The following is a 23,074-nucleotide window of genomic DNA, read 5'->3' as shown; positions in this document are numbered from 1 at the left end:
AGGAACTATAAAATAGAGCAGTAAGGTGGTCTTGAGGACCATCATATCATGCCCATACCGGGGAACTGTCTTAGTGTTTACCAAATACCTTGAAACCATTCCTAATGCAAGATAGAGAGAAGGTAAAAATGAAGGAAGAAACTACATATGGAAGTCTGTACATTAACAACAGTTACTACATTTAGAGGCAAGCATGAAGCATTATATTAAGGACATGCTTATATCCAGCTATGCTTTAGGTCAACTCAGAGATTTTTCTCCTCTTCCTCCAGCTATTCAGCTGACAGTCGTCGTTTTGTGGCTGAGATCTAGAAGTGAAACTCTTGTCTGGGATTTAGCTTTCATCAAAGAGCATCCTGAGTTAGGACACATCCAAGCTGTCCCCAACTTTTTATTCAGACCTTTCTCTGCCAAGAATTTCATGGGATTTGTAACTTTGGGTTCATGACTCATTTTAACATTCCCCTTGAAGGGTTTAGTGTACCCCAACCCTATCTTTAGAAATGCTTTTTTCCTTGGGTGGAGTGAGTTGGAACCATCTTCTGTCCGTACAATAAATGGGATTTCTTAATAGTTCCTCCAGTACTTCAACAGAAAGCATTCACACACCTATCAGCAATTACCTATGACCTGGTCGCAACGCTCCCTCCACTTGGGTACGTTCTTCGCACAGGGAAGCCCGTTTCACAGAAGTGTCTAAGTTGCCAGCTCTGCTTCTTACCAGACTATAAATAAGCGTGTGGCTTGTTACTAGTTCTTGATCGGGATGAAACGCAGTCATAATCAAACACATTCAGGATGAGAATGGGTTTATAAGGAATGATATCAAGCTTGGCGTTGAGGGTTCTGTGATAAAAACTGATGCTTCCGGGGCCTGAATTAATATACCCCTGGGAATCATTTGAGCCCATTTTTATCGCTTTTTATAAAACCTCTTGTTCTATTGCAGTTCATCCTTTCATTCTGCCCTATATTTCACAGTTCACATCCCTCTGCAAATGTCATCGTTTTTGTCCATTCTGACTGCGTTTGCCCCCATTCATCTATTTTGAAATAAATAGAATAAATTAATTCCCGTTTATTGCCTCCGGAATGCCTTGATTTTATGAGGTATGTAATACCTCCACACTGGCATTTCTGTGCTTCTGCACTACACCCTGATGTATGGTTCTTACAGGAAAAAGCTAGCTAAGGACCCACTTCCAATACCTTTTATTGGCCAGATGCTGCCTTTAAAGTGTTGAGAGAACATGAGCACATTAGTCTTCACGCCAACACGCCGTGTGCCGGGGTGTCTTCATTTTTTATCTTCATTTTGCTGTGGGGGGTAGCGAGACATCCCCGGCACAGCTGTACAGCATGTTAGGGTATAAGGTGCTGTCGTTCAGGACACTGACCTTGCTCTCCAGCCCTGGTCTGCTCTCTGCACAGCTCTTGGAAGGACTGGGGGCCGTGCTCCAGTTACCCGAGTGCAGCCCTCCGACGAGCGCAATATGAGTTTGCCACAGTATTTTAGCATTTAACGGTTTAGTATTTTGGTGTTGGCAGCGTAGTATTTTACGGCGCTTTGGGAGGCGGTGTGGAAAAAGTCCAGATGAGGTCCCTTTAGGATTCCGTTCACAAATCTCCTCTGTGGTGAGTTATTTCCATTCCCAGAGCATCTATTTCTTCTACCGAGCTGCTTCTGTCATCTTCTCTGACTGCCAACTCTGGAGCACGCATTGATTTCTGCCTGGCTTATGCAAGGAGATCCTCCGCTTCTACAGCTAAATTTGCAGAGAAACAGGTATTTTTTGGGGGCAAGCTGCTTCAAAGAGTGTAAGTTTATAAAACTCGTCTGTTAGCTTTCTGTGTCTACAGCATGAGCTTTGTTCTCCTGGTTAGGTCACTGTGAGAAGGGGTTGTCATGTTTCTGACCGCTACAGGTGTACGGCCTCGTTCTCTTTGTGTCTCTTTGGGGTTTGTGCAGTGCCCGGTACAGGTATCAGTCACCTGGTGTCACCTAAAAAATGAACTGGCATCAAGAGGAGAAAGAGAAGACTGGAAATGGAAAAAAGAGTGAAATAGTAGGGGAAGGAAATAAACGCAGCAGCATTGAGAGTTGTTAAAGAAGGAACAGCAGGTACAGGCAAAATTTGCAGGGAAAATATTAATACCAACTGTATTAAGTACCTTAGTAGCCTTAAAAGTGTAGAGACAACTTAGTGCAGAAAACTGAAATTCTAAAGCTGTTTTTTTGCTCTGTTCATGAAAATGGCCTATTAAAATTATTAATTAGAAATTTTTCCATCAAATCCCACATAGCCACTTGATATCGTAAGTACATACATACATATATACGTAATGCCAGATTTTTCAGTGCAGAAAATTTTCTCATGTCTTAGCTGTTTTAATTCTAAATATCCTAAATGAGGGGATACCAGCTGTCCGATCACATTTCCATTATGACAATTATTTGCCAGATATTTATCTTTAGCTTTCCTGTATTTAATTTGATCCCATTACTTCCAGTACTCTTTCCTTCTGTCATCATTAATCGTTTCTCACCCTTCTTAAATGTTTGCAGCATGGGGTGTAGTCTCCCCTTAGTTATCTGTAAACTAAGCCGCTAGCGTTTAGCACTGTTAATCCCTTTTTCAAAATTAATCGCCTCCTCTCCACCAGCCTGCTGATGTGTTTTTTCAGGGCGAGATGAATGACAGAACGTCATTTTCAATATTGCATCAGAACACTACACATTCCTCTTCGTATTTCATGAGAGGAATGTATTTATTTCTTACGCAGCTGGTGCTTGCTTCAGAGCTTTGAAACTGTATTAGGCCAAAAAGTAGCACTAGTCTGTAGTGAAGAGAGTATGAGCTGAATGATCGAATGCGTGTGTTCCATCTTCAATTTTGGGGACTCATTGGCGGTATGTAACAGGTTCTGTTGCTGACGCAGTGTCCAGGCACACGGAGCCTGCTCTTCTCTCCGTATTGAACGAAGATAAGACTGTAATAACACGCCTGTCTCGGAATGGCATCGTGAGGTTTAACAATACACGTTTGTTGAGTGATTTTGTACGTCTCCGTTAGAGAGGCGTTAGAGCTATGTCAAACACCGCGATACCACAATTTGGGGTTTTTATCCACACGCAGGATATTCTGTGTAGCGCATGTCCAAAGAGCTTGATGCGGCGGAAATACTGGACATGTATCATGCGGCTGGGAGCCTGTGCTGCAGGGCTGAGCTATCCAAACCATCTCTGCGTACGCACGCATCAGTCTGACAATCGGGATTTGTATTCAGAAGTTCACAATTACATATTTGGGTTTCCTTGAATCCCTCCTCTTTTTCTGCTGTGGCCCTACGCTAATTCATGTCTATTACAGTTTCGTGTATCTTGAGAGCTCCCCAAAAACCAACCAAACAAATACAGACAAAAACCCTGCAGCGGAGGTTTTGTGCCGTGCGGCGGGCCCGGCGGGCTCGGAGCGGCGCCATTCAGCCCCTCGCCGAGCGGGCCCCGCAGCTGGGCTCCGGGGAAAACCTGCCGCAAGGCGGGAGGAGGCGGAGGGCGACCGGTGGCCGGCGGCGGGCCCTGACAGGCCGTTACCGGCGCCCCGGCGGCCGCAGAGCCCGCTGCGGGCCAGCGGCTCGAGACAGAGGCGCGAAGCGCGGGAGAGCGGCGGGGACGAGACGTCACCGCGCCGGGCGGCGCCGACAGGAACGCCCCGCCCCGCTCCCGTGCCTGCGCTCCTGCCGCGGCCTTGAGTGGCGGTGCCGGCAGCCAATAGAGCGCGGGCGGGCCGGCGCGCTCCCGCCTCTCTCCCTCCCCCCGCGGCGGCGCAAGCGGGGCCGGAGCGGCGCGTGGCGGCAAGGGCCGGCGCGGGGGCGCGCCCCGGCGCATGGAGGCGATGCTCTGCCAGAGCCAGCGGCTCGGCCCGCGGCCGCAGGACGAGCAGCCGGCGACGGCGACAGCGACAGCGGGCGGCGGCTCCCGGCTGATCCGCTTCGCGGAGCCCGGCGAGGACAGCGGCTGCCCCAGCCCGGACAGCAGCAGCAGCAGCAGCAACGGCGCCGCGGCGGCGGCACCGCCGATCCCGGCGGGGGAGGGCGGCGCGGCGCCGATGGGGCCGCAGCTGAAGCTGCTGCCCATGAACGACCAGCTCCGGGAGCTGCAGACCATCATCAGGGACAAGTGAGCCCGCGGCGGGGCGCGGGGGCGGCGGGGCGGGCAGCGCCCGGGGAGGCCGCGCGGCGCCGGCGGCGGGAAGCGTGGCCTGAGGGGGAGCCGGGGCGGGCGGGCGGCTGAGGGGGGATCGGCGCCCGCCGGGTCCCCCTTCCCTCAGGGAGCCGCAGTCCCGCCGAGCCCGCTCTCGGCCGGCCTCCAGTGCCGGCTCCGGTGCTCGCCGCAGCCTTCTGAGGGATGCGGCGGCGGCCGCTGCCCGTGGGCTCCCGGCGCGGCCGCCCGTCAGCCAGGTGGCCCCCGCCGCGGCGGCGGGCGGGCCTGTCGGCGGGGCGTGCTCCCGTGCCGGGCTTACCGCCCGCGCTTCGGGGCGCTGCGCCAGCGGCTCGGCGGTGCAGCCATTTCTGGTGACGTGTGGCCGGCGGGAGGGGAAGGGAAGGGAAGGGAAGGGAAGGGAAGGGAAGGGAAGGGAAGGGAAGGGAAGGGAAGGTGTGCGCCGCCGCCCCGCCCGCCCCTCGCCGCCGCCTCGCCTCGTCTCAGCGCCCGGCAGCGCTCCCGGGGGGCTTCGATAGCCGGCCCCGCCTCGGGGCCGCCGGTGACAGAGACATTAATTCGGCGGCTTTTAAAACCTCTTGCAGATTTTTGCGCGCCCTGATGTGAGGTTTTTGCGTACCTCCACACCGTGGACGGCTCGGAGCTTGCTTGCCGCATCATCATCACTGTACAAAGGCGCACAAACCCCTTGAGAAAGGAAGCTGTAGATTATTGTCACACCGTCGTGCCCCGGCAGGAGCTGGGTCTCGTTACCACTGTCTGGATATCGTCTACTGTAGGCAGGATGGGGTGGATTAAGACAAGGCGGGTATAGGAGCACAGGCTGGATTTAAAGGTTGGCAGAGGACAGGTGCTAGGTTTGGGAATAAATGGCAGGGAAATCACACCAGTTTGGTGAAGATTGGGACTAGCATGTTAAGAAAAACGTAAGGGCCAAGTCTTTGCAGTCTGTATTAGTGTGTGGGGGTGTTAAGGATTTTGGGACAAGGATGGCCAGAAGAAAACGGATCACGAGGACAGTCTGAGAGAGCTAGAAATAAGAAAAAGATTGGAGAAAAGTGGGACTAGCTGAAATGAAAGAGAAGTGGAATCAGATGTTTGAGGAGCAGGGATTGGAACAAATTAGGCAAAAAGAATAGTTTTGGAACAAAAAGTTGGGGATAGTGTAGAAACTAGACCATGGTGGTGTGGGAGGAATGGGAGAGAGACTATTAAGGAGGGAGGCAGACAAGGAGAGAACAGTTTACTTAGGGCACATTACCTGAAAGGAGAACGCCTTTTTTTGAAGGCATTATTTTCCACTGCTGTCACTTTGTGTCACCAAGAGCCCTTGCTGCCACCATACCTTGTGAGACATGAAGGTGTTACTCCAGTTTTACAAATCTTAAGCTGAAGTGCAGAAATCCATGCAAAATTGTGCCCCACTGCTGAACATCCAATGCGAGATACTTAAGACCAAATGTTTTATTATGCGTTACATAGCATCTCAGATGTTGAAAGCATACCTCCCAGTGATCACATTTGTAGCTTTGATTGTTCAGCACTTGGAAGGCGATGATATAAGGTATTAAATTTAGCATGCAACATATGACAAATATAAGTAGCAGCCATCTATTAAAAGCACAATTTGCCTACCGTGATGCAGGAACCACCAGCAGACGCAGAGGTGTGAAATCACTCTATCGATAAACTTGATCAGGTTCTGAATAAAACCTCTTCCTGCAACACATTGGCTTTCTAACATCTGCAATAACTAACACACAGCACAGACATGGTTCTTCCCCTTGTTTCATATCTGTCCATCTGCATATTCTGCATTTTGGTATTTCCTGGTTCTTGAATGCTTAACTTTGTAGCTAATGACACTAACGTGTTTTTATGCAAAACTAATTATAATCTCTCAAAGACAATACCTACATTAATTTTATTAGCTTACATGAGCCTTGTTACCTTAAACTATTTTTTTTTTTAATCTTCAAAGCATGGTGGAAAAAACATAATCTCATTGCAGGCAGGAGCACACAGAGGTAGTGCAGTCTCAGTGTAAGGAGGGCAACTGTGGCAAGACCACACAAAAGATCTCTGCAGGTGAGAATGTCTGCCTGGCAGCTTCCCTGCAGAGCAGAAAGGGAAGTTGTAAGTGGGCTAGGCAGAGAGAGAGAGAGAGAGAGGGGAAATCCAAACTAGGCTTGGTGATGGCCTATAAAAGGTTTTGAGGTTAGTGAAAAGGAAATTGCATATAGTTTTGATATCTATGCAAATACTAGCAATGTGGTTACTGTACCCAGTTAGGGTTTTTTAATTATTATTTTGTTGTAAGTAGGTTTTGAACTCTTGCAAATACGTTTAGTAAGTTTCTGGTTATAGTGAGCTTATCCAGAAACCAGCAGCTGATATTTTAACTTTGAAGAGATTTTTTTAGAGTTGCATCAGCTTCATTGCACAAGATTTTGGTAAGGGGAAGTATCAAATAAGACTTGTAAATAATGAATTAATTACTCATAACAGCTGCAGTGATGGCAAACTGTGCTTTATGTTGAGCATGACGCTGCCCTGGCAGTGGAGATGTAACTGTCCCTTCCAAGCTCCCTTCCCAACCAGTGAGGAAAACTGGACAAGGCCTGCTCGGAAAGGCAGGTGTAGGCTTTGTATGTAAGGACAGTAGGGAAACACAATTTTTACGTTCTGTCTCAGGAAGTCAGCTGCATTTCAGTAAATAAGAGACCTTGGACTGGCCTGTTTCAGTGCCTGTCATTCAGAAAGATGCTAAAACGTGCTCAGCTGCAAGGGTGAGAGGATTTCTTACGCACCGGTTAGAAACTGTTGCAGTAACCTTTCCCTGGGCAGGTGTAATCTGCCTTAAGACAACTATATGACCACTGTAGCATTCAAACCAAGTGCTAAAAGAAAGTCCTCAGAAGAAGTATCGTATTTGTGAATAAGGAGCTATACGGCTAAAGGGAGCTACTGGTCAAAAAATCCGATTTAAACTGACAAAAAGGGTATGTTCACATACACTGCTTGGGGAAGAGGGAAAAGCTGTGGCACTACAGGGCAATTAGATACCTATCACTTAATCTTTCTTTCCGGATTAAAAAAAGAACAGGTAACACCAGAGCTGCCTGAACTCGAGGAGGATATTTGGATTACTCTAATGCTGCAGAAGATGGATGTTCCAGGTACAGCAATCACCTGAAAAGGTCATGAAAAGGGCAGAAATTGAAAGGCAAGCTACTGGGGGGGAGAGGAACAGAACAAAAGTAGGGAAAAAACAGTCAATTTAGGGCTATTACTGTGAAGTAAGGAAGAGGGAGATACTCACAGTGCAAGGCAAGTTAGAATCGGGCATGCTTATGTGGAGCTAAGGATGGCCAGGCCAGATGCAGAGGACCTCAGGGACTCTATTTTGTCCGTAGTGTGAGCTGCTCAGAAAAGTGGAAAGCTCCTTCCTTGTTCCTGAGAGGATTTGGAGAAAGAAATCACGGCCTTGCAACTGGAATAACTGTCCAGTTTATAAAAGAAAAGCCCACCTTCGTGTGGCTGTTCATCATGTCCTGTGGTGGGTTCAGAGGCAGCTGGCTGAATCAGTAATGGCCATCTGATAGACTAAAATGACCATGTATTTCTTTTGCTTCATTAAAGTTAACAAGAACTAACTCTGTGTGCCAGAATCGGGGAGATGGATGGATCACCTCAACTTGAGTGTGCGTGGGTTTGCTCATTTTTCCTCAGGCTTGTTCACTTTTCCGTCTAGCGAATGCTTAGTGGGTGGGCAGATACCTTTCACACTGTGTGTTGGATGTGAATTTTGAGTCCTCTGATGGGATGTGAACTGATGCATTTAAGTATTGAACGTTTGGGAACAAACAATTACAGCTTCTTTCTAAGGAGGGTATGATCTCAAAGTCATTTCTGGCCTGCACAGATTAGAACCAGGGATCTGGAAGCTGAAATGAGTAGTGCAGCAATTTGTAATGTAGAGCTCTGGTTTCTGTAGAAGCAAATTCATTAGCTCAGATTGGAGGTGTCATTTTAACTCCTGATTTAACAATAGACATGATTTAAATGTGGGTATTTAAAGCTTATTGTGCCTGTTATGTGAGATCATTCTGTTGTGTTCTGCTAAGGCTTCTTATTCCCTAGGGAGCTGAGTGAACAATATAGAAATGAAGACAGTAAAGTGGTAGGACACGCAGTCCTGACTGCTGTACAGAGTAGGATGGTTCAGGAGTGTGTAACTCGCCTGTGATGAGTAAAGACGACTACTGCAGGCAGGAAGGGTGGGATCCCTTTCACATACCAGCCCCCCAGCCCAGGCACTGAAAAAAATTAAGTACTGAAATACGTTAAGTACTGAAGTGCTGCAGGTGGAACACGGTCCTGTTTCCCAGCTACATCATCTCCCCTTAATGGCAACAGTTTGTCCAGTGCCTTAAGTTTTCTTACAAAGGCCTTTTACAAATTCTGTTTAGGGAAGCGGCTTTTTTTCAGTCTTGTCTTCACAGTACCCTGGGTACCTCTCAAGAAGTTCTTCTGTAAGGTAACTAGAGAAACAGGAATTACTGAAGTGCATCAGACCACGACCCACGTAGCCTACAGCCGTATCAGTGGTTGTAACTAGTACCAAGTGCTAAAGCAGGAAGAAACCCTGCAGTTAGTCTGTATTATGGTACATTCCCAAAAAACATTTCTTCTTACCTCTTGAGACACGCACGTGACTTTAATTGTACATCAGCCATGCTTCCATACCTGCAGAAACAAAATGAAACTAATTTACATTGTTTAACGCAATGTTCGTGTCGTTAGCTGTGTGCTACAACAGTCAGGTTTTAATGCCTCACTTTTTTAGATGTTGTCTTGTTACTTGATTAAGAAGCTGAAAAAGTTTCTAGTCTGCCAGTGATCATTACTTTCTATACTTCTATCTGGTATTTAAGGTGAACAGTTAGTGTTTTCACATAAGCCTTTTTTTTTGGCCCCTAGCAATTCTCATATGATGTGGGGCTTGAAATCTGGTCACAGCTTTCCAGCTGCCAGTGTACAAGAGGTCTGTCATTTTCAGTATTACTATTATTTGTCTCTCATTTTTATGCACCCTTGTTTTCTGTTGTCTTCCTCCCCTCAAAAAAAAGGCATAACTGACTAAGGGTGTTCAGTGAACTGCACATAAAAACATCTGTGTCTCTCTGCAAGGACAGAGGAGTTAATTTAAAGCCTAGTAATCTGTATTAATAACTCATAGTATTCACTCTAAACATGTATCGCTTTGCAGTCAAAACTGCAGTCTTGACACTGCTGGGTTTGTCTTACACCCATTCATGAAATATGGCTAAATTTTCTGAAATGCCATATCCTGATCTGGAAGAACCTAGATGTGCCACCTATGCACTTTGCTACTTCCCTTTTTTAAAATATTTATACACACCACAGATGGAAATATGAATCCCTTAACAAAATCTTAATAAAATCAGTGTGTATGATTGTAGGGTTTTGGGGGTTGTTTTTTGCCATTTTGGGATTGGGGTTTTTTTGAGCATTGCCTTTCTGGTTAATGTCAAAGTAGCAGAAAGTTAGGAATATCCTGTTATTACCAGAAAGAAGGAAAAAATGAAAACAAACAGTGTTTTTATTAATGTGTTATTAGCACAAGGAAAGAAATTAGATTAGGCTGATACTCTTTTTAAAACATCCTTTTTTAGTGTGGCTAAGTTACCACTTGCCCAGGAAATAAGCAGACAAACCTCTTGACTTTCACTCATGTAAATGTAAGATGTTGCAGAATCTTGGGGATTAAATGCAAAACTCTGTGGTATTTAAGGAGACATCCAGAGTATCATGGTTTGAAAATGAGAGGGGGTATGCCTGCTGTGATTAATAGAAAATTTCCCTAAAAAGTACCTGCTTATGATGTCGATGCTTTGCCTGAGTGTTTTTAAGGCTAGCATACTGTAAGTGTTGGCTCCTTAATTGGAAATTTGTCCTACTCTTGTGTAGTGAGAGTTGGTCTTGAAATGGGAAGCAAGGTGTTAAAATTTGCTTTTAAAATTCGTGCTTTTAACATGGCATACTTACAGAGTACCTAGCAGGAGGAAGTGAGCTCATTCTGTCTTCTGAATGGGCCAAAAGCTATGCAGTCACATGAGCCAGAAGTTGGAACCAAGCTACTAAGACGGTGTTTTAATGGGAATACTCGTTAATCCCTGCTCATTTTAGTCTCAAGTTCGCTAATCTAGTCACATCCTGAATGAATTCCAGATCAGATATATTAGGTGTGTTAACTGCTTATCAGGTGTGTTAGCTCCGTCTCAGGGCTAGGGATCTGCATTATCATTGTCCCGTGGTTTCTGATTGACTTAAGAACGGGTGGAGCAAAGCTCTCTTGCTCAGAGCTGTAGGGAATGTACCAGGCTGGCGCACATCTGAGCTTGTGAGGTGTTTTGGAACTGACCTGGAATGGTAGTACAATGGAAAAACTGCAGAACGTCATCCTTATGTTTTCATGCTTTGATTGCTACTGGTACAGTGCAGCAACGTTGCCAGTAGTAAGAGGCGTTAGCTCTGCGTTAGCTCACTGCATCTCAGTCTTCGCCACCAAGCAGGAAACCCATGAAGCAGAATCTTTGTGGGATAGATTGGTAGGAGACTTTTCTCTGAACTGCCTTTAGAATATATTGTTCTTGAATTAGTATTATGTTTAAGCAATGTTCTCAAAATTGTTCCCCAATTTGAAATATAAATTATTACCTTTTTCAGGAAATCCAGTAGAGGAGACTTCGTATTTTCTGCTGATCGTCTGGTAGGTGGAGAATTTCTTCTTCTTGGTATTGTACTCTGTAACTCTTCCATAAAATGGGTCTTTCAGGCTAGAATAATGGTGCTGTGAGAGCAACTTTTCTACACAAAGGAAATTGCTGTTTGACAGCAACTTTCTGTATAGGGACTTCTGTTCTCTGTTATGGACTGCTTTCATCTCAAACGATTCCAGAAACCATGTTATTATCAAACACAACTACTTCAGGATAGAAAGCAGTACTAATAAGAGAATACTGTTTAAAAACAGATGCACAGAAGCTAGAGATAATTCAGTTTTACTTTGAAACCGTACTTCTGATCTTGTGAACAGAGCTGTAGTTTCTTACAGTCTAGATAGCAATTGCTTGCATGCAGAAGAGCCTCCTGGCACTTCTTGTGTATTAGATTAGTAGTGGGTGCATCCACACTGGGAATTTGTTTGTAGCCATATGGTAGTTACTAGCAGGCACAAAGCAGTTTGAAGTTTTCACACGTTAGTAAGTCAGAACAAAGGCTGCTGGGAATGCAACATTTATCTCATTTAATTACCTGCTTAGAGAAAACCACACCACTCATGCCCACACGTATACGTCCTTGTATTCATGAGGGTGTTTGCTGTCTGCAAATCCACATTTATTAACAAGGAAAGTCTTTCTTTCCCTCTCTAGCAAAGATGAGTCCAGAGACCATTCCATCACCAGCACCATTTGCTACAGCAGGCAGGTTTCCTGTGATGAGCCCAATCTTAATCCATGCCTGATCCAGGCTTGCTCAGGACTTAGATGTGACCACAACCTAAGATTGTGACTGCAGTGCTTTTTCTTTGCAGCTTTTCCACTTTCTCCCCTGCTTTTCCCTTCTTGAGGATGTTTCTTGCATTCCCATTCACCGAGAACAGTAAAGGCCCAAGCCAACAAATCCCACCACTCATAACTCGCAGATCAAGTGACTGACTGGAGTGCCTTCTTTGCTGATGGTACATCATAACAGACAGGTGGAAAGTCGCAGCCCCAACTTCATTCTGTGCCAGCAGTTCTCAGCAGATACTATTTAAATAGACACGTCCTTTACAGTTCACTGGATGAGTAGGAACAGCCTAGGAAACATCCACCACCTGTGAAAGACTAGCTCAACTCTGTGTCGTTCTTCCTGGGTTTTGTGGTTTCAGGTTCTTCATGTCCTTAAATGTGCAAATAGCACAAGATTCAGGAAGCCAACAAAGGTCAACACCAGCAATCCCATACATTTACAGGGTATAGGTCTCCAGCGCAGGGGTCAGGCCCCTTCCCCACCAGTACTCCTTTCACAGGAAGGGTTTCTGGTTAACATTCTCATTTTACCTTGTATTAGGTTCCCATCATGCTGCACCTGTTAAGGAGCATTCATCCCTGCCAACTTCTTTGACTTCAAGAGAAGCACTATATTCCTAATCTGTATTTTAAAAAAAGAGATAACCAATTCTAATACTGACAGGAAGACCCTTAACAGTCTTGACTGGACCTTACTGTCATTAATTAGTGTGGAGGACCTCTCCCATGTACCTTCTCACTTTACTTGGAGGTCCTGCGCCATTTTGAGGGAAGCACTGATTTTGTCCCCCTCATTGCTAGATGCAGCTTCCAGGCAGTCAGTTAAGTTTAGGCCCTTGTACCAGCATCTTCTATGGGCTGGCCAGCACTTGTACAGATAGAGAGCCGCTCTTCCCAGAAACACCTCTGTTTGCTGGTCGCACAGATGTTTGCTACAGAACCTGCTAGTCTGTTTTCCATTCTGTAGGAGGAATTTTATGCAAAACAGTATGTAGGACTATCTCATTTTCTGTATGTTATTCCTAGGTGGGGCGAAGAACAGTTAAAATTTCATGTGGGACGTGGCCTTGACTAAACTTGGTGGGGTGCAAGCATAGTTAAGACTTGCTACGTTTTCCACCCAGTTAGCAAAGAAAGCTTAAGGGCAAGATGCAATACATGAAGAGAAGAAACATATGCATGGGATTGTAGGGTAACAAAATATATCTTGTTGCAGAGAGAAAATGAGAATGAAGTTAAGCTTGCTACGAGCTTGGCAGTTGTTAGTGGCAATATCTCATAAGGTCACCATAGGAAGAGGTCTTAAGGAGGGATTCTACAGCTGATGAATTTCTGGTGGTACAGTTTTTTTCTTCTGGCAGTTTGTTTCACACGTAAGGGATGACACAAACATTCAAAGATTCTTGGGAGAGAAAGGAATTAACAGGCGGTAAAGGTTAGCAGGGAGTTTCTGAAAGCCACTGCCAGTGCTGTGATCCTGAAGCTGAAAGATGTGGGGTTAAAGTCATGAGGATGAAGACAACCCATCTTGTGTTTGAGGATGAGAGGCAGCTGTGGGAAGTAAGCCTCTAACACAGGAGACAATCAATCATTATGACTTGCGGTAGCAGATACCTGGAGAGGGAGACCTCAAAGCGGTAGTGAGACCAATTTGAGAAACACTGTCAGACAACTCCTCTCAGTGCAAGAGGCTCACGCTGAACCCTTGTATGTGTGCTGCCCAGCACCCACGCGCTGTGGAAGCATTTGATGTCACCTTGCAGGATTGCTGTAGAACTAGTGAGATGCTCACAAAGCCCACAGCATTTTTACTGAGACCACCCGAGAAGTTTTTTCCAAGGCCTGCTCAGTAGGAGGTATGCAATAAGCTATGTCCAGCCCTGTGAAGTTAAGCTGGTGCTGCACACCAGCTGAGCGGTGTGGTGTTGTGGGCTAAGAGACCAGGCGAGTAACAGGAAGAGGAGCCATCTCCCAGAGGCACAGAGGACATTGCATGTCTAGAGTTTTGGCAAGGACCAAGCCAAATTGACTTGCAGCCTGGATTCAGGCAGGTATTTGTCATTTACCCAGCACTGACCTACAGCCTCAGTTCACAAGTACAGTGGTGCTTTTCAGCAGAAGGTAGATTTTGTGGTTTGACTGGAGGTTGAGGAATTAATTAGTTTCTCAGCCCTACCAGCAACTCCCTGCGTAACACTGAACAGGTCACTTCACCTTTCTGCCCACCTGCCTCTCTTTTGGGGGGGTAATAATGCATACTTTAAAAGTGGTTGGAAATCCTGAGGTGCAAAGAGCTATACAGATACAAAGCATGGCTGATAGCCTCACTGTTCTGCCTTCCCTTCAGCTTCCAAGAAAAGCTACAACATAATGGGTTAGAGGATTCCCCTAGGAATTACTGTGATCTTGGAAATTAGGTGATGCATGGCTATCACGTAACATGCAGTTAGACTACTGTCTTCCCACAAATAGGGGAAGATAATAATGGTCACTCCAGAATTTATTTAAATTCTGGCTTCTTGGCATTTAAATGCTTCACCTTTCTCCAAATTGCAGGCAGGTAGAAGAGTTGTAACATGCAGCTGCTGAGGATCACAGATACCTTTTGGGGTGGCTCTAAAAGGGCTCCCGTTTTTCCAGCCTTGTCTGGTCAGAGCAGCACCACCTCTGACCGGGCTGGTTTCCTTATTTAGTGATTGCACCTCTTCTAAGTGGGACTACTGTCAGCCTGCTTTCTATAGTTGCCTATATCCAAATTTCTCTGTTCACGGACTCTGAGGAACTGGTCAAACCGGATTTCTTCAGTGCTATTTGAGTGTGGTAAGGAGACTTTATTCATGTGTTTAATTGGCTGAGAAAAGGTAGATTTCACTAACATTTTCATATCCTTATGGTAGTTAGCTAAAACTCTTTGGACCTCTATTAACTGTTGGTTTTGCTAACGGTTCTAACAGATCTTGTACTAATGAAGGTTCAAAGCAAACAGTATTTCCCTTTGCTTACTGCAAAGGCTCTGGGGTAAATCTTAAATGTAGAACTGTAATAAATGAGCACGTTGGCCTATAATTTTGTATATCAGCATTAAATGCTTAATTTAAAACTTCAGCATAAGTCTGTAAGCCTTGACAGTTCAACTAGGCCTGCTAGAATTTAACATCCCTTTTAGCTTTTTTTTTTCTCCAATTAAAAATAGACTTTTTGTTATTGATAACTTTAATTCATGGTTTTAATTTCTGGTCAAACTCTTCTACCTTCAGACCAAAGCTTTACTTCCCTGCTTCATGTGGGACCACAAGAATACCTGTTGTAGCTTCCAAACAACGGCAACCACGTCTCTGGGAGAGGAGCAGGGCTGCAGGTTCTCAGGGCCAGAGAGAAAAGAGGTGGAAATTATAATCCCTGAGCGTGGGGGCAGCAGAAAACCTAGTGCAAAAATAAATGTTTTATCAACACTGACAAGTTTACAGAAGAATCCTTCCCAGCCTCTATATACAACATTCATACGTATACTAAAACCAAGCAGATTATGTGACTATAGACCTTCACTGGTTCACTCTCAACTTTTGGCAGATAACGTGGAACGATGCTAACCCTGTCAATGTGACAGCAGTACGAAAAAAGCATTTCTTCCAAACCTGGCTCATAGGTTGGCTTTTTTTTTTTGTGAAATAACTTTAAAAAAATAAAATAAAATTGTGTACAGATGTCCCAGAAACCTAAAATTAAATCAAGGATTTCTTGGCTTGTTCATGTGAGAAGATGTGTCTTTCAGTAGAACACTGGTGCCTTCAGTCTCAGGATTACAGTGACTGAATCAGAAACCCTACTTGCAGAGCGACAGGAGGAGGAAGAAGAGGAGGAGGAAGGTAGTACAGCTGGCTTCTCTACATTTGCTTCCTGGAGCCACCAAACATGCAATGAGACAAGCACAGAGGGGCCTGACAATTCAGAAGGACCTGTTTCCCATATGCAGTTTTGCTACACTGGAAATACTACCCCGTGAATTGCTTTTTCAGTCTTTTGCCCCCGTTTTATGTCAGTTGCACCCTTTGACTCCTTCACTGATTTAGTCTGACCACCACCTCTGAATATGGCTGCCACAAACCCAACTCTAGGAAAAAATTGTCATACTAAAATGACTAAAAATATCTTCAAAGTGGGATTGTAAATTTAAGGGACTGTTTCTAATTCCTAGTAGAGGCTGCTGGTGTGCTAGGAACTAGGGCAGAATGGAAGAACAGAAAAAAAATCTTCCAGTCTGCTCTGCCCTGTTTCTGAAATAAGAAATGTCTGAAGTGAGCAGTATATTTGCTCAGTCCCAGGAACAATCACCTCATTTCTGCCATTATATGGTGACTTTTGCTTAACAGGTTTCATCTTTAGCTCAGCAGTAGCTTTCCTTGAGCAATTCTGGCCTGTGAATCTTTGGCTCACTAGCAGAGAGAATTTTTACACCTTTAATACCCAGAGCATCTTTCGTGGGCAATCATTCTGGGTTCAGATGAATACATTTCGGTAACTTTGCCTGGGGTACAGCTGCAGGGCCAGCACCGGGGGAGAGCTGGAGGTTTTCTGGCCACGTGAGGCTGGAGGGGTGTGTGGCTTACTAGCTGTATCTCCAGCAGAGATGTCCCTGCTGAACTGGGCCATCTGTACCGTGTGAAAGTGCAGGTGCTTGGCAGAGCTTCCCATAGTAACCACAGCTGGCAGGTGCCAGAAGAAGGAGGTGATAAAGAGATTTCTAGATCTACTGACTTGTCTTTGGGCACTCGCTGGTGCATTTACATTGCTGCAGCTTCTGTGGCTGTTCTGGCAGCCCCACTGCAGTTGTCATAGAAATACGGATGTGAAAATAGACCTCAGAGCCTAGCTGGTGGGGAGCTGGGAGAGGGTGAATTTTCCCTTTTTCTCACTAGTATTTTGTGTCAGCAAAATGAAGTTGCATTGGTGCTTCACTCATTTGTTGAGAAAAATTTCTGTGATGCCTGTGCCTGCCAGATATAAATAAAGTCAGTTTTATGATTGCTGATGAACCCCCTCTTCCCCCAGTTTTGTTTTGTAATGCCTTCATTTGATTTGTGGACAAAACGTAGGCATCTCCCCCAAAAGGTCTCTAAATTCAGTCCCTAACTACTGTTAAAGAGACCCTTTTAGACCCTTGAGGCTGTTAGGTGTTCACCTAGTACTTGTGAAAATGACTGACATTTAGTATCTTATCTCCGTAGATAACAAATCCCTTTAGGCTGACTGATCTCTTTGGTTCTACAGATCAGACTTGTGGTTGAAGAGGGACTGAATCAACTGCCATACACAGAATGTACGGTGACCACTCCAACAGGTATGCGGGAAATTACTCCTCCCCTAGGTAGGACTGGAAGTGGAAGCTTAACTAATATAAAAAAATTTGGAACTGTTACAAGAATCACAGAATCGTAGAATATCTCGAGTTGGAAAGGACCCATAAGGATCATCGAGTCCAACTCCCTGCTCCTCGCAGGACTACCTAAAACTGAACTACGTGACTAAGAGCGTCCTGCAGACGCTCCTTGAACTCCAACAGGCTTGGTGCTGTGACCGCTTCCCTGGGGAGCCTGAGGCTGAAACAGTTTAACATTCAGGGTAGAATACGGAGTTAAGGTCCTTTCCGGTATTTAAAAAGCTAGAAAGTGCGTAACAACGCAACTGAACAAAACATACTGTCATATAGTTGTCATTTTACTAAGGTTTTAAATTGGTCTTGCAAAACCATGATGAAAATTTACCAGTGTATGTGCAAGATCAGTTTACTTGCCCATACTGCAGTGCTGAATTAAAACTGATGACATTTCACATGCCCATTAAAGAAAAAGTACTTGGCACAAGCAGTTGTGCCATGCCAGCCTAAATCTGTCTCTGTTGGCAACTGGGGCCAGCTGGGAGTGGTGATAGGCAGCAAAGAAAAAGTGGCTGTGTTGACATTAGAGGAAACCCATTGCAGTACTTTTGGTTTGCTCCTATTAACTGTAAAGATAGGTAAGGTTGCATGCATAACTCGGAGGTAGCTGCTTAGTGCATCAGCAGCTTCTTGGGAACGGCTCGAGTACGTGCTGTGAACCCACGGCACACCTGTAAGACACGCACCAGGCGAGTCCTCTTCCCCCCCAAGAATTTAATTTGCATTTCTGCAGGGTGAGAGCAGCTCTGTGGATTCACACCCTCTTCCCCTCGGCCCTTCGCAGTAAATCATTTGTACATCTTTACTTTTAGTTGGAGAAAGATGGACTGAAAAGACTCAAGTCCAAAACGAGACAGAGTTTAGGAAGGCACTCGGGAGGCACAATCACTTACCTTTGCTCCTTTTTAAATAAAACAGCAGCTACTTTACTTCTTGAGCATCGGCGTCACATCTGTTCCAGGTCAGTCGGTGACGGATAGGTTGATGGCCATCTTCTCTCTGCATTACACAGTTTGACTGGCAGGTCCCCTGCAGTAACATCACTTGGAAGGTCTACAGTTCTCTTTGAGTGGGCCACTGCCCTGGCCGTGGGCAACGAGAGTCTCGGACCTTGCCCTTGGTGAAAAGACAGTTTCCTGCCCTTACTCCTAGACACACTGTAGATAGTCTTACTGTCTGAAACTGTCTTAGCGCTGCAGTCGGTGTTGCCCTTTCACTCCAATGCCTGTGCCCAGCGAGGGAGCTAAAACAGCCTCAGCCGAGCTCTGCCAGTAGGAAGTGTCCCTTGGGAACTCAGATGCTTCTGCATGCATTCCTGCACGCGTATACTGAGCTCTTTCCCTCCAAGCATTTGTAAGGTGCCATAAGCACAGGTGATTTCTGCTCTTCCGAGCTCAGAAGCAGAACACCCCTCAAGGACATCAGTGGAACACCCTGTTCTTTCTCCTTTCAGGGAGCCTTTGGACTTTTTTGTCAGGCAGGGGAGTATGCAATGCCTGTAAGGAACATCACCACACGTTCTTCCCAGCAGCGGTGCTGGGCAAGCTTGTTACCAGCTTCTGGGGTTAGATCTGAAGAAGTAGGACTGGGACGATCTTGTTTTGCTGTCTTTATCTTTGAATTAACAAGAGACTTGAGCTCGCAGTATACTGATGATCGTATCTCTCATGTGCATACCATTGCCCACTTCTTTCTTTCAGTGACCAAGAACACAATGACAGTAGCACTGTAGCGTCCTATTGCAGTTCTAACTCTTCCACCTGCAGCACTGCACTGTATTTACTTGGCTTCTTAGGGGACATACTGTTTACCTTTATTTTGCATAGCGTCCTTCATTTAAAATAATCACCGAGTAATAAAACACATCCTTGGAAAGGATCACTTCTGTGCCCCTTTTCTGACACGACTTTTAAAGGCAAAAAAAGCACAAGTTCCTTACCAATGATGGGTTTGGCCCTGTTTCCATTGCTTGTTAGAGGGCTGCAGGATATGGTGTGCAGCTTGGTTCATGCCACTTGTGGAGAGATGTGGAGCTCACTGTTGGCCCCTGGGTGTTTGAGGGATCTCTGTTCCATTCACACCAAGGGCACTTAAAACACTGTCCCCCAAAGGGGCGTTAAGATGGGGCAGAAGGGAGCAGCCACTGCCACTGATGTCTGGTTTCTTTCCTCTCACAGGACACAAGTATGAAGGAGTCAGGTTTGAAAAGGGAAACTGCGGAGTCAGCATAATGAGAAGCGGTAGGCAGTTTCTGGTTGTTGAATGAGCACGAATTAAACGTTTTGGAAACCTGTAAGCACCTTCCTTTCAAAAATGTGCAGCAACACTTCTCTACAGCAAAGCCTTACCCAAACCTGCCAGTTGTTCTTTCTTAGGTATCCTTCATCACAGCGTGTCAAGTAATGTGTTTCGTGAACTTTTTAGGAGACAAATGGCTGCAGCAGATTTCATCTGGCCTCTTCTCTAGCAACTGTTAACTGTGAGAGGCCAGGCCAGCTGTCCTTCCTTGTTCGCCGCCAACAGCTACTGCTCCGAGACAGATAAACCGTGCTCCGGGCCGGTAGAGTCGCTGTTCTTTTGCCCAATGTGGCGGAAACCTTTGTATCTGTGACGTAAAATCCAGCGGCTCCACAGCTTCCTGCACGGCATTTTGCACCGTGGTGTCTCTGGGCAGAGCTCAGAGACGTCCTCCAAACCCCAGACGTTTGCTTTGACGTTTCCAGCTCTCGCCTTTGAGAGCTTAGCACTGGTGTGTGGCAACACTAACACCCAGGAGCCAAGTAACACCAAGTCGACTCGTTTGTCTGTCTAAACAGAGAAAAAAGGAAAATAGCTTCAAGTGTTTTTAACACTTAGAACCGAGAAAAAAAAAAATAAATGTCCTTTTTAGAACTCTTCACCAAGAGAGTACTGGGGCTGTCCATTTAATTGTAGCATCCTGCAACTGTGCCGTTTCTTAGCGTGTAACCATTTGTTGTTGGTTTTTTTGCTGCTCATTTTGAGGCGAGGCAATGGAACAAGGCTTACGAGACTGCTGCAGATCAATCCGCATAGGAAAAATCCTGATACAGAGCGACGAGGAGACTCAAAGGGCGAAAGTGTACTATGCTAAGTTTCCACCAGACATTTACAGGAGAAAAGTTCTTCTTATGTACCCCATACTAAGTAAGTGTCTTTCACCCTTACGTACAGTTCCACTCATCTGAACGGGGAGTGCGCTGAATTTAAAGGAAAATTTCCAAATTTCAGGGGCTTTGATTCGGTTTTTTGCTTGGTTTAGGTGACACAGTAGGGAATTTATCAGGCTGTGCCAGAATACGTATTAGTCAGCCTGCACCAGCTGGAATGCAGAGCAACTCCTCTGGGCATGCCTGCGTTTGTGAGAAAGGCTGAAGCACTGAGACTTGATATAAATTTAATTTTTTTCATTTTGCCATGAGAAGAGACTCAAACAGTACTTTTCTCATGCTATTAAAAGATATTTTTGGATTAATATTATAATCCTAGAAATAAATTACTTTAAAACTAAATACAGCTAATACTACCAAAAAAAAAAAATCTGGTAAGCGTGGTAAGGAGTTTGTCAGGACGAAGTAACTTTTCCAGTCTAAGATTTAATTCTGGTTCTACACATGGAGCTCTTAATGGCCATTTTACTATTTTAGGTGAGCTCTCTCGCCTCAGGGCTTTAACAAAATCCACCAACTTCAGTGCTTAAACCCTGGCAGAGCTGGCTGTTTTGGAGCAGAGATGAAGTTCCTTCATCAGGAGACCAAAGTTTTCGACAATTAATACATGCGGAGGCGATAGTTTTCCAGTGGGAAAGGACAGCATCACCAGTCAGTCGCACACCGCTGTTAACAGGGATATTCTCGGCTGGCCTAGGACAAGTTCTTCAACCAGGGGGAAAAAAACACAAATCTCACTTTTTCCCCTTTTAGGTACTGGCAATACTGTCATCGAGGCTGTCAAAGTTCTTGTAGAACACGGCGTACAACCAAGTGTCATTATCCTGCTAAGCCTTTTCTCCACACCGCATGGTAAGTTGAGGGGGCCAGACGAGCGGGCACAGGTACGTTTAACGGGGAAGAGTTAATCAGTCACGCGCTTCAGACAGCGGTGAAGAGCTGTTCCTTTGCAAATAACGATAGCCGCGTTGCTTAGCTCAGAAGAGAGAGGGGTTTTTTGGCGGAACCGTGGAACTGAGAGCGAAGGGTGACATGTTTGGTGCGGGCAGTGGAATGGGCTAGCAGAAGGGAGAAGGCCTGTTACACCCAACGGCAAAACATTCCTGGTAAATGGTAAAGCATTCCTAAAAGCAGGAATGTGCAGTGCTGCCAGGTACACGGAATGCTTCAGTGGCTCACAGAGCAGTGCCAGGGCTGCTGCTGCTGCTCTGGACTGTAGCAGCCCACGGATGGTGCTGAGCTGCTCTGCCAGCAAAAGAGTACCAGTGCTGTGAGGAGCGCGAGGTGAATGAAGCTACCGAGCAGTCCTGTCTGCATGCCAAAGATCTTAACTTGTAAAAGGGATCCACCAAGGGAACAGCTGTTTCTGTGAAGTAGGAAAGTGGATCTTGTGTGTTGTCTTAAAAATGGGCCATGGCAGAAACCACGATCCAAAAAGTCAGCTGAACCGCAGAGAGTTATTCCTGGCAGCCTGTAGCCACTCTGGTGATTAGATGGGGGCTGTACGTGTATGGTAAAGAAAAGAAAAACCCAAATAAGAAAGCCCAAAAAGGCAACCCACTAAGTTCAGGAAGTTTTTCCTCATAGACAGGCAGCTAAGGCAGAACCATGAAGCGGAGATGGAAGAACAGAGCCTGACTTACCTACGGAACTCTGCTAATCGTGATTTAACATGTGGTGCTGAAACACAGCGGCAGTGCTGTAGTCATTATTGCCTTTGCCCTCTCTCAAAAGGTGCCAAATCTATCATCCAGGAGTTCCCGGAGATCACAATTTTAACCACAGAAGTTCATCCTGTCGCACCAACACACTTTGGACAGAAGTATTTTGGAACAGACTGACGCACTCGGAACAAACGGATATGACTGTATGATGTTACAAGAGGGTTTTTTCTACGTTTTATTATTGTTGAGTTGGTTGAGGGCAAGTTTAAAAATCTTTTTGGCCAAAGGGGGAAATACTTGACTTTGGTTAGTTCTGGTCAGGTGCTGCCGGAACACTGAATCAGGCCCAGTAACGAAGCGCTCCGTCATTACAAAGTCAAGCCTCTCAATGTTGGGGTTGTATAAATGGCTACACTCCCTGCTTTAACTTATTTATTCTTCTATAGCCTGTCTTGTGGCTGCTTGCAAGAGCAAAATAAAACAACTAAATCACAAAGGTGCACACTTCATTTCTAGTGGTAATGTTTACCTCACTCCAGGTCAGCAGGTACAGCCGCTCCTAATGCTTCTGAAACAGTGGGTGCGCTTGGAACTCGATGTAATTCTTAGCAGCCACGCTGAGTTTTTGGTAGAATTTTCCGTCTTTGGCTGCTGGCCAAGAACTAAAGATGCAACCCTTTGAGTTTTGTTCTGTATAGGTTATTTTCAAATAGTAAACCAGCCACAGTTGTCTTGCTCAACGGTACCGAATAAAGCAGCTTCCTATTGCAGTACACGCGCCCTGGCAAAGCGGGGGGGAAATCGAGGGTGGGAGCAGCGCTGTCTACAGCAATTTCTGTCGTTTCTGAGAAACTTAAGTTTTGTCTGCAGACTTCTGTGGGTGAATCAGTATCGGTAACCCTTCTAAAGAAAGGGAAGCTGTGGCAAAAAGTTGAACTCACTTTCTAGCTCTGTTTGTAGAGCAA

At 45.6% G+C, this 23,074-nt stretch overlaps 1 protein-coding gene across 1 annotated transcript; it reads left to right on the top strand.

The window, feature by feature from the left end:
* Window positions 1–3,807: 3,807 nt before the first annotated feature.
* UPRT (uracil phosphoribosyltransferase homolog) lies at window positions 3,808–22,869 on the top strand. Its single transcript, XM_072877446.1, has 7 exons — window positions 3,808–4,180; window positions 10,976–11,018; window positions 17,092–17,161; window positions 19,435–19,497; window positions 20,261–20,422; window positions 21,199–21,297; window positions 22,180–22,869. Exons 1-7 carry the CDS (start codon window positions 3,888–3,890, stop codon window positions 22,284–22,286), a joined length of 837 nt encoding a protein of 278 aa, XP_072733547.1. The 5' UTR covers window positions 3,808–3,887; the 3' UTR covers window positions 22,287–22,869.
* Window positions 22,870–23,074: the final 205 nt, after the last annotated feature.

The sequence above is a fragment of the Ciconia boyciana genome, chromosome 12 (assembly GCF_034638445.1).
Source record: "Ciconia boyciana chromosome 12, ASM3463844v1, whole genome shotgun sequence".
Classification (NCBI taxonomy): domain Eukaryota; kingdom Metazoa; phylum Chordata; class Aves; order Ciconiiformes; family Ciconiidae; genus Ciconia; species Ciconia boyciana.
This window is presented reverse-complemented; position numbering and strand designations above follow the sequence as displayed.